The 16856-nt window shown below is 43.2% G+C and overlaps 1 protein-coding gene across 2 annotated transcripts in view; it reads left to right on the forward strand.

Annotated features, from left to right (window-relative positions):
- Positions 1-16856, forward strand: part of LOC143923950 (bile salt export pump-like) — a 165414-nt gene that overhangs the window by 106192 nt on the left and 42366 nt on the right. For both annotated transcript variants that reach the window (XM_077447898.1, XM_077447899.1), the window contains exon 20: positions 10697-10801. In XM_077447898.1, coding sequence (XP_077304024.1) covers positions 10697-10801 — 105 coding nt within the window. The remainder of the gene's footprint in view (positions 1-10696; positions 10802-16856) is intronic.

A 16856-nucleotide genomic window follows, 5' to 3' on the forward strand; every position in this document is an offset into this window, starting at 1 on the left:
TCCGACTGATTGTCTCCCTGTGAGTGTATCTATGTAGACATCCGATTACATCTCTCGGTCTGGATAAGTCTGTTGAGCGTGGACTTAGGGCTCTATGAAGTCTGTCAAATTAAATTTCCCCTGGTGTCATATTAACCCCCAGGTTGTGGCAGATAGAGATCACGGTCCTGTGTAGATGTTCCTCCCCAATACTTTCTGGGATGCCTCTAAATCTGAGATTATTTCTCCTGCTTCGGTCTTCAGCCGCTTCAAATTTTAATTGTGTGATACATGTCTGGGCTGTCTGCTCTCTTTCTAATTTAGACACCCTTTCCTCTATACTCTTGAACGATTAGCATTTATATAGTGATCAGTGCTATATAAATGCACTGATTACTGTAAAAATGTCACTGGCAGGGAAGGGGCACTAGAGTGTGATCGAGCGGCCAACTGTGTTCCCTGCTACGTGTTTCTAACTGAAGGGGGAGGGGACTCACTAGAGGAAGTGACGGATCATGGTTCCTAGCTAATAGGAACACATGCTTTGTCACTCCTCTCACAACAGAATGGGGATTTGTGTGTTTACACACACACTTCCGTGTTCTGTGTCCCGTACTCGCGATTGTTTGGGGCTGGCAGTCATCGCGACCATCGGCCACGAGCATCGGCACGCCCGCAGTGCAGCCGCGCATGTGTGTGCCTCTGGCAGGGCACACACACCTGCTATCCCGATCCCGTGAGCTGACATATAACTACAACGGTTTCCCGTGATCGCGCTGACCTGCCACAGTAAAATGATGACGGCTGGTCGGCAAGTGGTTAAGGAAAAACTTTTCTCAGGAGGAAAAAAGCCACACACTAGTTTGTACAGTGCATAAGTTTCCTTTGCCTTTTGTTGCAGAATAAAATCTTTTATGCACTGTATGAACTACAGTAGTGTGCTGCTACCATATTTTCATTTTTTTTAGCAGAATGAAAAGAAGGTCATTAGTATACAAACGGTTAACATTTTTACTTTCTGTAGAACAAAATGAACTAAGAAGATGAAACCTTAACCGGTTCCTGATCGACGCACGCCGATGTACGTCGGCAGAATGGTGCGGCTGGGCTAATGGGCGTACAGGGACGTCCCTTTAAATTTGCAGCCAGTGGCCCGGACCTCCGTTAGTCGGGTTGCGGGTCCCACAGACTCGATCGCCGCGGGGATACCTGCGATCGTCTTACGGGGGAAGCATCTCCCCGTTCTTCCTAGTTACAGTGTCACTGATCTCTGCTCCCTGTGATCGGGAGCAGAGATCAGTGACGTGTCACACTTTGCCACGCCCCCACAGTTAGAAACACTCCCCAAGACACACATTACCCTTACTCTGCCCCCTTTGGTTAACCCCTTCACTGCCAGTGTCATTTACACAGGAATCAGTGCATTTGTATAGCACTGATTGCTGTATAAATGATAATGGTCCCAAAAATGTGTCAAAAATGTCCGATGTGTCTGCCATAATGTTGCCGTCATGATAAAAATTGCAGATTGCCGCCATTACTAGTAAAAAAAAGGAATGAATAAAAAGGCTATAAAACTATCCCCTATTTTGTAAACGCTATAACTTTTGCGCAAACCAATCAATAAAAGCTTATTGCGATTTTTTTTTTAACCAAAAATATGTAGAAGAAACTGAGGGAAATTTTTTTTTTTTTTATATATTTTTGGATGATATTTATTATGGCAAAATGTAAAAAAAGTGTTTTTTTCAAAATTGTCGCTCTGTTTTTGTTTATAGCGCAAAAAATAAAAACCGCAGGGGTGATCAAATACCACCAAAACAAAGCTCTATTTGTGGGGAAAAATGGATGTCAATTTTGTTTGGGAGCCACGCCGCACGACTGCAATTGTCTGTTAAAGCGACGCAGTGCTGAATCGCAAAAAGTGCTCTGGTCATGAAGGGGATACAATGTTCCAGGGGCTGAAGCGGTTAAAGTGGTAGTAAACCGCTGGGTGTTTTTTTTCTAACCTGCAAGGTAATGTCACAGTGTGCCTCTCATACTAGCACATTATTTTAAACTTAACTGAAAACAAAGTCTTCCAGCGCCACACTGTCACCGCTGCAGGCGCTCCCATCTTCACCAGGTCTTTCTTTCGTCACTCCCAGCCATGCGTGTGGGGCCCACCATTTATGGCACAGGACTCTGAAGGAACAGTTGCTCCAGAGCTTAGTAAATGAGCAGAAGCTCTGCTGACTTCAATCATCCAATCATAGGCAGGCAAAATGCTGTTTTTTATTTTTATTTTCCTTACACGTGATTGGGTATTCTTTGTAAAGTGAATCTTTATATAATTTACCAATTAACTCTTTAACTCTGGAGCAACTGCACTTTGCAAAGTGAACAGTCCATTTACCTTTAGAAAATTGTAATAAAAACATGATTACAGCCTTTGCAATTCACTAGTAAATGGAATAGAGAACATTTCCAGTTACCACTTTGTAGGACTTGAATTCTTTTAGCAGTTTTATAAAATACAAGCCACTACAGCTTGAAATAAAAAGTTCAGTTTTAATAATAATAAAATGTAATTAAAAATTCAGTTTCTATGGTATAAGTTTTACAAAAACAAAACAAAAACAAAAAAACACATAACAGCTGTATGTAAGAATGCGTTTATCAAAATAAAGAACAGTAGAGGGCAGCAGTGGCACTGTCCAGAAATAATCCAGTGATCTGCTTATCGGAAGCTGCCCCAACATAAGCAGATCATTTCATATTTTGAATTTTTTTATTTTTTTGGACTTTGGTGCAACATCTACTCTCTCAACACTTTCCTGTTAAATAACATTTCTCCTAAAGGATCATAAAAACATTTCCTAGATGCTGCAAATGACTAAATACAGTATCTCACAAAATACAATATATCATGAAATATTTTATTATATTTTTTTCATGTGACAACACTGAAGAAAATAGGATGTTTATAACAGCTTACCTGTTTCCTTATCGTACATCATGGGACACAGTGCACCATAGTAAGAACTATATGGGATGTTCTAAAGCAATGCCACCTGAGGGGAGGGAGACACAAAACAAAACAGCCACCGCCAGGCGTGAGGACCCTATACTGCTGCCTGCAGCACACTGTACGTGAAGGCGGTGTGTTCCTGCCACCTTACATCCATTTGATAAAATGGACCAAGTAGCTGCTTTGCAAATCTGAGCCACAGAGGCTTGGTGATGCACTGCCCATGAAGCACTGACTGCCTGGTAGAGTGCGCTTTAATCTGAAAGGGAGGAACCTTTCTTTTCAGGCCATAGGCCTGACTAATCACCTGACGAATCCACTTAGCAATAGTAGATTTAGATGATGCCTGACCCTTTCTAGGGCCTTCCGGCAACACAAACAAAACATCAGTTTTCCGTATCTAAGCAGTCACTTTCAGATGGGCTTTAATTGCTCTCACATCGAGAGAATATAATAAACTTTCTTCTACAGAATGAGGTTCTGGAAAAACCTTGATTCAGATGAAAACTAGACACTACCTTTGGCAAAAAGGTTGGGTCCGATGTAGCACCACCTTATCCTTGTAAATTATTAAGTATGGCTCTTTACAGGAGAAAGCAGCCACTTCTGATACTCTTCTTACAGAGGTTATCGCAACTAGGAATACCAATTCCCTTGTAAAAAAGGATCAAAGGAATATTCTGTATAGGTTCAAAGGGTCGTCTTTGCAACACCGACAAAGCCAGATTCAAATCCCATGGGCACAAGGGTGTTCTAACTGGCGGAGTTATCCAAGTTACCCCTTGTATGAATGCCCGGACTAAAGAATGTGAAGCAAGTGATCTTTGGGAAAACACTAACAAGGCTGGGATCTGACCCTTGATTGTACTCAAGGCCAGCTTAATTTCTACCCCTAATTGTAGAAAGACCAGAATACTTCCTATGACATACTTACAAGGATGCCAACCCTTGGTTTCACACCAAGTGACATAAGCCTTCCAGACCCTGTAATAAATGGTCCTGGATGCTGGCTTTCTGGCATTAATCAGGGTGGTTACTACTGAACCTGAAAGCCCTCGATTCTTCAGAATGTGGGCTTCAATAGCGACAGCAGGTCCGGACAAAGTGAAAGAGTCCAAGATTCTCCTACTGCCATTGTCACGATCCCTGCATACCGGGGTCTTCTGGGCCATGCCGGGATTACTAAGATTACCGGTTTCCCTTCTTCCCTGATCCTGTGAAGCAGCCACGGTAGCAGCTGAACTGGAGGGAATGCATAAATCAGTGAAAAATGATCCCACAGGGTCACTAAGGCATCTATTCCGAGTGCAAGTGGATGCTTTGTTCTCACCACAAAGTTTTCGAACTTCTTGTTGAACTTGGACGCCAATAGATCTACGTCCGGCGTACCCCATCTTTGGCATATGGGCAAAAATACCTTGGGATGTAAAGACCATTCTCCCTGCAACAACTGCTGACGGCTCAGAAAATCTGCCTGCCAATATTCCACTTCTAGAATGTAAACTGCAGATAGGCAAGGGACATCTTTCTCTGCCCAAGACAGAATATGGTCCACCTCCCTTTGGACTGCGTGGCTTCTGGTGATTCCTTGGTGATTGATATAGGTCACTGCTGTGGCATTGTCAGATTGTATCCTGACAAGGAGCATTCCGAACGTCCAGGCTATTAGAGCCAGCCGTACTGCCCGTATCTCTAGGATATTGAGGGGCAAGCTACCATCTTCCCCAGTAGTCTCATGCAAAAGCGAATGGAAGGACCCTTCTTTGTCTTGACCGCCTGGTCCAGCTCTCTTAGAGCGTTGACCATTGCCTGAGGCAAAAACACCCTTTCCTGGCTCTTTTTAGAAATCTACACTGCACCTCAAAAGAAGATCCCACTGAGATCTGAACTCCGATCACTGGATTCAAAGTCCAGAGTGCTAGCATTACAACATGGAACCCCTGGGCTGTCTATGACCAGGCCCAAATACTGTAGCCTCTTTACCAGCTGTAAGGATGATTTCTCTAGGTTGAGAATCCAACCCAGGTGTCTCAGATAACTGACTGTTCTGGACACCCCATGGTTTAACCATGTTATTGACTGATCTACCAGTAGTAAGTCGTCTAGGTATGCTATTATTGCAATAAACTGGCCCCTTAGTCTTCCTAGTACTGGGGCTAACACCTTTGTAAACGGTCAGGGAGCGGTAGCTAACCTGAAAGGCAAGGCCACAAACTAAAAGTGGCGCGGGTCTACAGGAAGGAAACAACTGACCGAATTGACTCCGTTCAAAAGGAGTAAATGTTTAGAAAGTGGTTACGATTCCTGAGATCTAGAATGGGTCTGACATCTCCATTTGGTCTTGGTACCCTAAAGAGACTTGAATAAAAAACCCATGTCCCTTTCTTCTGAAGGAACCTCTATTATTACTCCCCGAGACAACAATCGGTCCAGTGCCAGAAATAAAGACTTTTTCTTTATTGGGTCCTTGGGAATGTTTGATCTTAGAAAATATGATGGTTAATCTCTTGGAACTCTATTTAGTAGCCTAGGGCTACCACAGAGAGGACCCATTTGTCTTGGATTTCCTCGAGCCAAGTTTCTGAAGACCACCGCAGTCTTCCCCCCACTCGATCGAGCGGGGGCGCTCCTTCACAAGGAAGCCCTGGGACTGTTTTGTGGACTTCTGCTTACCGGCAGAAGGGTAATCTTACCCCCAGAAATCTTTTGGATATACTTATCCAAATCTTCCCCAAACTATCTTTCTCCATGAAAGGGGAGCCCAGCCAGGAGCTTCATGCATGGTAACTCGGCTTACCATCTCTTTAGCCACAGAGTCCGGCGTTATGTATCAACATAAGCGCAAGGCGAGATGCCTGATGGATAGAATCCTTGATAGCGTCCACTGCAAAGTATAGGGCCCTAGGTAGTTCAGCTAAATGTTGGGCCTCTTTAGCTTGAGCAGGTACCCTCTTAATAACCTGCTTGAATTCATCCCCAAGGGATTGATAAATGCCTATTGCTGCCACTGCAGGCTGTACCACCGCACCGGCTACAGCAAATGTAGCTTTTAGTAGAGATTCCAACTTCTTGTCAGATGGATCTCTAAATACTTGTGCGTTGTCCACTGGACAAGTTAAACCCCTGGTAACAAAGGAGATAGCAGTATCTACCACTGGCAAATCCCATCTCTTTGAGAACTTTTTGTCCATAGGGTAGAGAAATTAAAATTTCTTAGGAGGAGAAAACTGCTTATCTGGGTGATTCCAATCAGTATAAATCAGTTGCTCCAGTAACCGGTACATAGGGAAAGCATGAGAACCCTGTGGAGGTTTTAGTGAACCCAAGGAGGGGAAGGAAATATCATCCACCTCTGCAGGAGGCAACTTATATCCAGAGCGGACCAAGTCCGTAAGGGATTGAATTAGCAATTTCTGAGATTGCAAAGTTTGAGAAAGATTCTTCAGATGCTGAATCCTTAGAAGAGAAGTCCCCTGAATTTCCTTCCCTCAAAGTACCCCAGTATCATCTGGCCATTGTTGTTCCAATGTTGGAGGGTCAATGGACCTGCTGCGTTTTCTTACCTCCTGGGAGAGGACGCAAGCAAATGAGCTATTATTCCCTCCAAACCAGCCATAGCCAAAGCCAAATCATCCTTATTGACTTATGCAGGGGCTGGAGTGTTGGGGGTAGCCACCATGCCTGTGCAAGATGGCTCAGATTTGCCAGACGCTGCAGGTCTTTTAGGGGAGGATGGGAATGTGGCGCGCGACTAAGAGTGTCAGGCTCTGTCCACATCGACTTTGCCTAAGTCCTAAGCACAAAAAAGCAGAGGTACTAAATAAAGTGCATCTGCTGCCAAGCTTAAGTCTAGCAATTACACAATATGCTGCTATAAATGCTCAGTCTCAATGCTGAGTAAATGTGCCCCTTGGAATGCCTGTATCCACACACCCATACAGCTTACATACCCTTGTGTGCTCTGTGTCCCTCCATCAGCCAACCAGACCCTCTCAGAGTGTAAAGCTTTGAAGCAGTGAGCCTTGCACCTGTGCCATGTCTCACGTGCACGCCGCTCCACGTGCACGCCGGCGGTGTCTAAGCCACCCCACAGACTTAGGCTCCACCCCTTTAAAAAAACTTTCCTGCGCTGTATGTGGGATAGCCGGTCCTGTGTGGGGACGGATCGAGGGGGTGGCGGGTGGTCTTAGCAGGGGGAAACCTGACCACCTGAGATGGATGGATTGTGCCACCAAACCCCTGCTGATGGCTGACAGAGCAGGAGATATAACAATAGCAAAGCCTTTGCTGAAACCTGAGCATAACACAGGGGAAGCATGGAATGTTCTAAGCCAGGTATGTAGCTTTTACACCCTCTAGTGGCAAAACACAGGCAAGGCAACACATGCTCATATCAGAAAGATCAAGTGAATCATATATATATATATATATATATATATATATATATATATATATATATATATATATATATATGAATCATATATATATTTCACGGGGGGTCCACTCCCTTGGACCTGTACAGCACCACTGCCGGAAAACTCTTTGGCTGTATTAACATGACCAAGGTGCCTGGGTCCCAGGGTCCAGCTTTCAAAAGAGAAGCTTTACAGGCAGAAACCTTGCTTCTTCCGCCATGAGGCCCATGTACCATCCACTTGGCTTTCAAGTACTTTACATGGATCCATTTCTACAGCCCCTTGATCTTGTCAGGGATTATTTGGACTAGCTTTCTTAGCACATCATCAACCGTGACCAACACCTTAGACACTGGCAAAAAAAACTGAGATACTCTCGGTATGGGAGGGGTTATATAGGGAGGGGCACTTCCTGTTTCCCTTTTGGTTATACCAGTGTCCATTCACCTAAAGGTGACCTATAACCCATATAGTTATTACTATGGTGCTCTGTGTCCCGTGATGTACGATAAATAAATTACACTTTGCTACAATGTAAAGTAGTGAGTGTACAGCTTGTATAAGAGTGTAAATTTGCTGTCCCCTTAAAATAACTCAACCCACAGCCACTAAAGTCTAAACTGTTGACAACAAAAGTGAGTACACCCCAAGGGAAAATGTCCAAATTGGGCCCAAAGTATCAATATTTTGTGTGGCAACCATTATTTTCCAGCATTTCCTTAACCCTCTTGGGCATGGAGTTCACCAGAGCTTCACAGGTTGCCACTGGAGTCCTCTTACTCTCCTCCATGATGACATCATGGAGCTGGTGGATGTTAGAGACCTTGCGCACCTCCACCTTCCATTTGAGGATGCCCCACAGATGCTCAATAGGGTTTAGGTCTAGAGACATGCTTGGGCAATCCATCACCTTTACCCTCAACTTCTTTAGCAAGGCAGTGGTCGTCTTGGAGGTGTGTTTGGGGTCGTTATCATGTTGGAATACTGCGACCCAGTCTCCAAAAGGAGGAGATCATGCTCTGCTACAGTATGTCACAATACATGTTGCCATTGCATGCAGACCAATTTTATGCAGTGTACGGCGTATGGTCTGTGCACTGACAGGGTGATCCCCCACCCCTTCAACATCTGCAGCAATGCTGGCAGCACTCATATGTCTATTTCCCAAAGACAACCTCTGGATGTGACGCTGTTAAACCGCTGTATGGTCTTGGCCACCGTGCTTGCAGCTCAGTTTTAGGGTCTTGACAATCTTCTTATAGCCTAGGCCATCTTTATGTACAGCAACAAATCTTTTTTTCAGATCCTCAGAGTTCTTTACCATGAGGTGCCATGTTGAACTTCCAGTGACCAGTATGAGAGAGAGCGATAACACCAAATTTAACACATCTGTTCCCCATTCACACCTGAGACCTTGTAACACTAATGAGTCACATGACACCGGGGAGGGAAAATAGCTAATTGGGCCCAATTTGGACATTTTCCAAATTGTGGGTGTACTCACTTTCGTTGCCAGTGGTTTAGACATTAATGATTGTGTGTTGAGTTATTTTGAGGAGACAGCAAATTTACACTGTTATACAAGCTGTACACTCACTACTTTACACTGTAGCAACGTTTCATTCCTTCAGTGTTGTCACATGAAAAGATATAATAAAATATTTACAAAAATGTGAGGGGTGTACTCACTTTTGTGAAATACTGTATATCTACATAGAGCAGTAAGCGTGGCTGCAGTGAATAGAAGTCAAAAGGTAAATCGCATATACAGTTTTGTCTTATATCTAAATCCAAATTAACATAATGGGGGGAGCTACTAAAACTGGTACACATAGAATCTGGTGCAGCTGTGCATAGTAACCAAGAAGCTTCTAACTTCAGCTTGTTCAATTAAGCATTGACAATAAATCCTAAAAGCTGTTTGGTTACTATGCCCAGCTGCACTGGATTTTGTGTGCACCAAATTTAATAAATCATGCCCAATGGGTCTGGGGATAATTCCAAGATCAGGCCTAGTTGTAGGTGGAGGGTTATGGGCTAAAGCAACCACTGGCTTTAAAGGGGTTGTAAAGTTTCATTTTTTATTTTCTACATAGGTTCCTTTAAGCTAGTTCATTGTTGGTTCACTTACCTTCACTTACCTTTTCCTTCGATTTCCCTTCTAAATGTTTTTTTTCTTTGTCTGAATATCTCACTTCCTGTTTCTTCTCAGTAAACTTCACACCATCATCCGAGCGGTGTTTAGTCAGCCAGAACAGCTTACTGAACAGCTTACTGAGGAGGAGCAGGAAGTGAGAAATTCAGACAAAGAAAACAAAGAAAAAAAAAAACATTTAGAAGGGAAATCAAAGAAAAAGATAAGTGAACCAACAATGCACTAGCTTAAAGAAACCTATTTAGAAAATTAACTTTACAACCCTTTTAAATACTGGTTTTAGATACTCCAACAGTTATATCTCCTTATCATTACTAAATTTCTTCATGGCCACAGCTGTTCTTGTCCATCTTTGTTCAGTGTTCTTCTCAATCTTTATTTGCTCTAGCTCCTCCTATTTTTTTCTCCTTCTCCTTTATATAAAATATTAAAAAAATCTAACAATGAAAGTGGGAATTCAAAATGACAATGGGAGGTATGCCCTCACCAATAGACTCCCAAATAAATATATGACTTTGTCAGATGGTTTAATATAGGGTTACCATTAGTCCCCATTTCCTGGGGACAGTCGCTATTGTGAGGGGTCTGTCCTCAGAAAACAGGCACCCCCAGGAACCTGCCAGTGTAGCTCTTGCAATGTGTTGGTGCCAACTCCAGTTACATTGTGTAAATTTCAATTGAAATTATTGCCCCGGCAATCAATGTCTTTGGTGGCTCCAACAACATTGATTTCAATGTTCCAAATAATTTCTTTTGGTGGCTCAGGCATTTTGTCTTTCTATAAAATTCAAAAAGTTCAGCACTTAAATATATGCAGCTGTTTCTTCAATCAAACAACAGGTAAGTATAGCCAGTAGTTTCAATCTCAAAGATTCTTACCAGATTTTTCAACCCATATACCAATTACTGTGTCTAATAAAGCTTTTTTTTTTTCACTTCATTGTCTCCATGTCTTCTTTAAACCTTTTTACAATCTCACCAGTGTATCCTCTGTGAGTGATCACTTTCTGGCAATTGATGTGTTCACTTTCTGGGACCATTTCTTTAGTTGCTTATAAAAAAAATGTCTTCATATTTGGCCAATTTATTCTCTATAGATGTACTTTCTGAGGTTTCTGATTTTCCCCTCCATTTTAGACTTTTTCACTGCCGGATGAAGCTGAACAGAAAAGACAGATAAATGGGATGTGCCTGTTATTTGTGATAATTGCAGCAGTGTCATTTGTTACCCAGTTTTTACAGGTAAGCCTGTATTGTGATTCTTTAATGCTCAGTGCATATATGAAATGTTGTTTAATGTTAAAGCTGAACTCTAAGCAAGCAGCTAAATATATTAAAAATCTTTTACCACACAATCCCATCAGACAACACAGTCAGGCTGAAGAGTGTGACTATAGTCATAACCAGTGATGTAAGTAACTATAAACGGAGTTACTTAACGCAGTTACTTTAGAGGGTAACAAGTAATCTAACTGATTACTCTTCCCCTCATGGTAACACTGCTCCCATTACTTGAGCGGCGTTAGCGAAATTACATCTACTGCCCGGGACCAGGTAGACGGGACTAGCGAAGGAAGTGAATGTCGCTGTCTACATCGGCAATATTGACACCTCGCAAGCGGCGTGGGGGTCTCCCCAAAGTCCATAGCAGACCCTTATCCGAGCACGCAGCCCGGCCAGTCAGGAAAGGGGGTGGGGGACGAGCGAGCGCCCCCCCCCCCCGAACCGTACCAGGCCGCGTGCCCTCAACACGCAGCCTGGTTGCCGCACAACGTGTCCCTGCTATTACGGCCAGAGAAAGCGTTGTGTCAACATCGGGAAGAAGAAGAAGAAGAGCTAGTAAAAGAGCTGTAAGAAGATAGTGGAGGCCCGGCAGAAGAAGTGAACAGTGGGAGAAGATTGCGGCGGCGACGAAGGAGAAAGCCGGGCACCTCTGCTAGTAAAAGAGCAGAAGATAGTGGAGGAGCCCGGGAAGAAGACCCCCGGAGCTGTCTAATAAAGTACTTTAGAAACCTGTGTTGTGTTTTTCTTATTAACACTTTTTTCCCCAGATGAATGGGTAGGGGTACATCGTGCCCCATACTCATTCAAATAGGGTAGGGGGCCGGAATCTGGGGTCCCCCTTATTAAACAGCCAGGGTTGTCAGGAAGAGGCCCTTGTCTTCATCAACATTGGGACAAGGTGCTTTGGGGTGGGGTGGCCGCAGGGCCCCCCTTCCCCAAAGCACCCCCCTTATGTTGAGGGCACTCGGCCTGGTACGGTTCAGGAAGGGGGGGAGCTTGCTCATCCCTACCCCCTTTCTGAACGGCTGGGCTGCGTGCTCGGATAAGGGTCTGCTATGGACTTCGGGGGGATCCCCACTCAGTTTTTTCGGCGTAGGGGTTCCCCTTTAAATCCATACCAGGCGACGGGGCTCGTGAGGTGTCAATCTCGCCGATGGAGGCTGCGACATTCACTTCCTTCGCTAGTCCCGTCTATAGAATATGAAAAAAAAGTCAGTTACTTTGCTGAGTAACTAATTACTTTTCCAATGTAGTAACCAAATTACTAACGCAATTATTTTTTGGGAGAAGTAATTTGTAACTTAACTAATTACTTTTTTAAAGTAAGATGACCAACACTGGTCATAACAGACCTTGCAATGGGGCACAGGGGGCCAAGAGCTGTCTGGTTAAACGGTGACTATAGAGGAATGTCAATTGAGATGGAGTTTAGAAAGGGCCCCAAATGGTTTTGCTAAGAAACCCCTAGTTGAAAGGAAAAAAAATGCTTGATTCTCCCATCAACACAGCTCTCTACCATCAATAGTGCTCATTTTAAAGGCTTATATTCTAGTTAATGCCATAAAAAAATGTTTGGGGACCTGGATACTGCTCCAGGGCACATGTATCAATGCAAAAAAAAAGTTTTTAAAACGCCCGTTTTTTCAGAAACAGTGATTTTAAGAATGCTTAAAGGGGTTGTAAACCCTCATGGTTTTCATCCGGTGGTGCTGCAGCCCCCCGAGCCCCCATTTTACTTACCTGACCCTGAACCTTCGTCGGCTGGGAACAAGCACACCAGCTCTAGCTGGTCTCTCATGCCCTGATTGGATAGATTGATAGCAGCCCTCACCATCTGTGAATGGACACAGATGCGGGAATTGGGAGCATGCCCGCACAGGTGTCCACCAAGGAGAGCGTTTCTCCAACATGGCCACTTGATGCGGGGAGGAGCCAGGAGCACTGCTGAGGGACCCCACTCTGCAGCTCATTTTTAACCACTTCAATACACTATATTATATTTTGTACACTGCACTATATAACCTGCACTGTATTATGTATACTACACTGAGGGGGTTATTTAGGCTATTTTACGAAAAGCAAATCCACTTTGCACTACAAGTGCACTTGGAAGTGCAGTCGCTCTAACTCTAAGGGGTAGATCTGAAATGAGTGGAAGCTCTGCTGATTTTATCATCCAATCATGTGCAAGCTAAAATGCTGGTTTTTATTTTCCTTGCATGTCCCCCTCGGATCTGCAGTGCAAAGTGGATTTTCTTTTAGTAAATAACCCCCTGAGTGTACTATATACTCTAAACTGCAGTATATACAGTATCCCACAAAAGTGAGTACACCCCTCAAGTTTTTATGATTTTTTGAGTTTTTAATGTGACAACACTGAAGAAATTACATGTTGCTACAATGTAGTGAGTGTTAGCTTGTATAACAGTGTAAATTTGCTGTCCCCTCAAAATAACTCAACGCACAGCCATTATTGTCTAAACCACTGGCAACAAAAGGGAGTACACCCTTAAGTGGACATTTCAAAATTGGGGCCAATAAGCCATTTTCCCTTCCTGGTGACATGTGACTCGTTAGTGTTACAAGGTCTCAGGCATGTTTAAATTTGGTGTTGTAGCTCTCACTTTCTCATATTGGTCACTGGAAGTTCAACATGGCACCTCATGGCAAAGAACTCTCTGAGGAGCTGAAAAAAAAAGATTTGTTGCTCAACATATAGATGGCCTAGGCTGTAAGCAGATTGTCAAGATCCTGAAACTGAGCTGCAGCACGGTGGCCAAGACCATACAGCAGTTTAACAGGACAGGTTCCACTCAGAACAGGCCTCACCATGGTTGACCAAAGAAATTGAGTGCATGAGCTCAGCGTCATATCCATAGGTTTTCTTTAGGAAATAGACATATGAATGCTGCCAGCATTGCTGCAGAGGTTGAAGGGGTGGGGGGTCAGCCTGTCAGTGCTCAGACCATGGGCCGCACACTGCATCAAATTAGTCTGCATGGCTGTCATCCCAGAAGGAAGCCTCTTCTAAAGATGATGCACAAGAAGGCCTGCACAAAGTTTGCTGAAGACAAGCAGACTAAGGACATGGATTACTGGAACCATGTCCTGTGGTCTGATGAGACCAAGATAAACGTACATGGTTCAAATGGTGTCAAGCGTGTGTGGCGGCAACCAAGTGAGGAGTACAAAGACAAGTGTGTCTACAGTCAAGCATGGTGGTGGTAGTGTCATGGTTTAGGGATGCATGAGTGCTGCCAGCAGTGGGGAGCTACAGTTCATTGAGGGAACCATGAATGCCAACATATACTGTGACATACTGAAGAAGAGCATGATCCCCTCCCTTTGGAAACTGGGCCACAGGGCAGTATTCCAACATAATGACCCCAAACACACCCCCAAGATGACCACTGCCTAGTTAAAAAAGCTGAGGGTAAAGGTGATGGACTGGCCAAGCATGTCTCCAGACCTAAACCCTATTGAGCATCTGTGGGGCATCCTCAGTCGGAAGATCTCTAACATCTACCAGCTCCGTGATGTCTTTATTAGACATGTGCAAAAGGAAAAAATTTGTTTAGTTTTGTTTCGTTTTAATTTGTTAATTAATTAATTTCGTTTAGTTATATTCGTTAAATTCATTAAATTCATTTTCGGATTTCGTTTCGTTTTCTACCGAATTCGAAAAATTGGTCGCATTCGAAAATATTTCAACCAAATTCGAAAATATTTCTACCGGATTCGAAATGATTTCAGCATGATTCGAAATTATTTCAACCGCATTAGAAACTATTGGAAATGTTGTAGTGCTAGTTCTATTGTGTTTGTATACCAAATTTGGGGTTTCTAGCACCAAGTGACCCCGAGATACGTGGCCCTAAATTCGGGTCACAAAATGTCATTCTCTGCTGCAGAAAAGTGCTTGACATTTTGCGACCCAAATTTGGGGCCCCGTAACTCGGGGTTACTTGGAGCTAGAAACCCCAAATTTGGAGATGTTGTAGTACTAGTTCTATTGTATTTGCATACCAAATTTGGGGTTTCTAGCACCAAGTGACCCCGAGATACGTGGCCCCAATTCAGGTCACAAAAAGTAATTTTTTGAATTTGATTTGAATTCGTTAGCATTGTAATTCGGTAATTCGGATGCATCCGAATGTCCGAATAATGAAAATTCGTCCGAATTTCGATTCGGAACTAAACTAAATGCACATGTCTAGTCTTTATGGAGGACTGGAAGAGGACTCCAGTGGCAACCAGTGAAGCTCTGGTGAACTCCATGCCCAAGAGGGTTAAGGCAGTGCTGGAAAATAATGGTGGCCACACAAAATATTGACACTTTGCACCCAATTTGGACATTTTCACTTAGGGGTGTACTCACTTTGTTGCTAGTGGTTTAGACATTAATGGCTGTGTGTTGGGTTATTTTTAGGGGACAGCAAATTTACACTGTTATACAAGCTGTACACTCACTAATAGCAAAGTGTAATTTCTGTAGTGTTGTCACATGAAAAGATATAATAAAATATTTACAAAAATGTGAGGGGTGTACTCACATTTGTGGGATACTGTATACTATACCAACTGTACTATATACTCTGAACTGCAGTATATATACTATACGAACTGCACTATATGCTCTGCTGAAAAATTGTGCCTTAGGTGTTGGTGGTGGTAGAACACAATAACCCCTCACAGTTACTCTTGTTGGGTGCAGGAATGGTCCCTGCTGTTAAATATTATTTAACATTTTCTTAATTACATGCCCATGTTAATCAGGGGCAGAAAGATTGGGCCTTAAGTGTTGGTGGTGACAGAACATGGTAACCCTTCACAGTTACTCTTGTTGAGTGCAGGAACGGTCCCTGCTGTTAAATATTATTTCAGAGGCTGCTTGCCTCTTTTAGTGGCCTGTGAGCATCTGCCTCTCCTTGGAGGCCTTCCACGCATGATGGTATTTTTTTTTTTTAACACTGCAATATTGTATACTGTGTACACTGCCTGAAGTGTATTTGAAACTGTAGTCTGACTGTATACATATCAAATACACTGCCTGTACTGACTGAATATAGATTTTATACTGTATGCAGTGTGTGTGTGTGTATATATATATATATATATATATATATATATATATATATATATATATATATATATATATATATATATATATACATATATATTGGTCTGACTGTATATATATTTCAAATACACTGGCACTGACTAACCTGCCTGCCTGGTCTAGCTCAATGTTTCTATCTCTGGCCACTATAACACACTACTACACGTGCGCTGTGTAAGCAGCCTTAAATAGTGTGGGCATGGACTTAGTCCCCCTGAGCCATGATTGGCAAAAAGCACCCTGCCTTTGGCCAATTATGGCTCTCACCGAGGAGCGTGCTGTGATTGGCCAAAGCATGCAGGTCAGGTGTATGCTTTGGCCAGTCATCATACAGCAATGCACTGCAGTCTTGCAGTGCATTGTGGCGCACTCAAATTTGGTGCGAACGCCCCATAAAATTTGGCGTTCGGCGAACGGGTGAACACCCGCTGTTCGACTCGAACTTATGTTCGACTGAAACTCAAAGCTTGTCCCTAGTGCTGAGTTTTTACGACACATAAAAGAAGCCACATTCTGTTGAAGTCTTTCTAGTTTGAGAACACCCGGATACAACCGAATAGCGATAAAATAATACAAGGAAAATTTCCGACCTGACAAAATGGTTTGGCTTTTAAAACATTGATTGCTTTTCTCTATATTTCTATATCATTGGCATATCATCCTGTGCTATCACAGCAGTCTTACACTGAGGTGTCCCACAGAGATAGTTACTGCTTTTGAGATTCAGTAAACACACTAACAAAGGTCAGTAGGGGACTTAAGGGAAGCAGTCTACATGACTACAAGAAATAAATACTTCATGCCATGAAAGAGACAGTTTTTCCTTTTGTAATTTTAAACTACAAGTCTACTAAAGTAGATTTCTGATATTGCTGGTTTTGGGGAGCTAAATCA

The sequence above is a fragment of the Lithobates pipiens genome, unplaced genomic scaffold (assembly GCF_037356315.1).
Source record: "Lithobates pipiens isolate NorthernLeopardFrog02 unplaced genomic scaffold, aLitPip1_a1.2 Scaffold_22, whole genome shotgun sequence".
Lineage (NCBI taxonomy): Eukaryota > Metazoa > Chordata > Amphibia > Anura > Ranidae > Lithobates > Lithobates pipiens.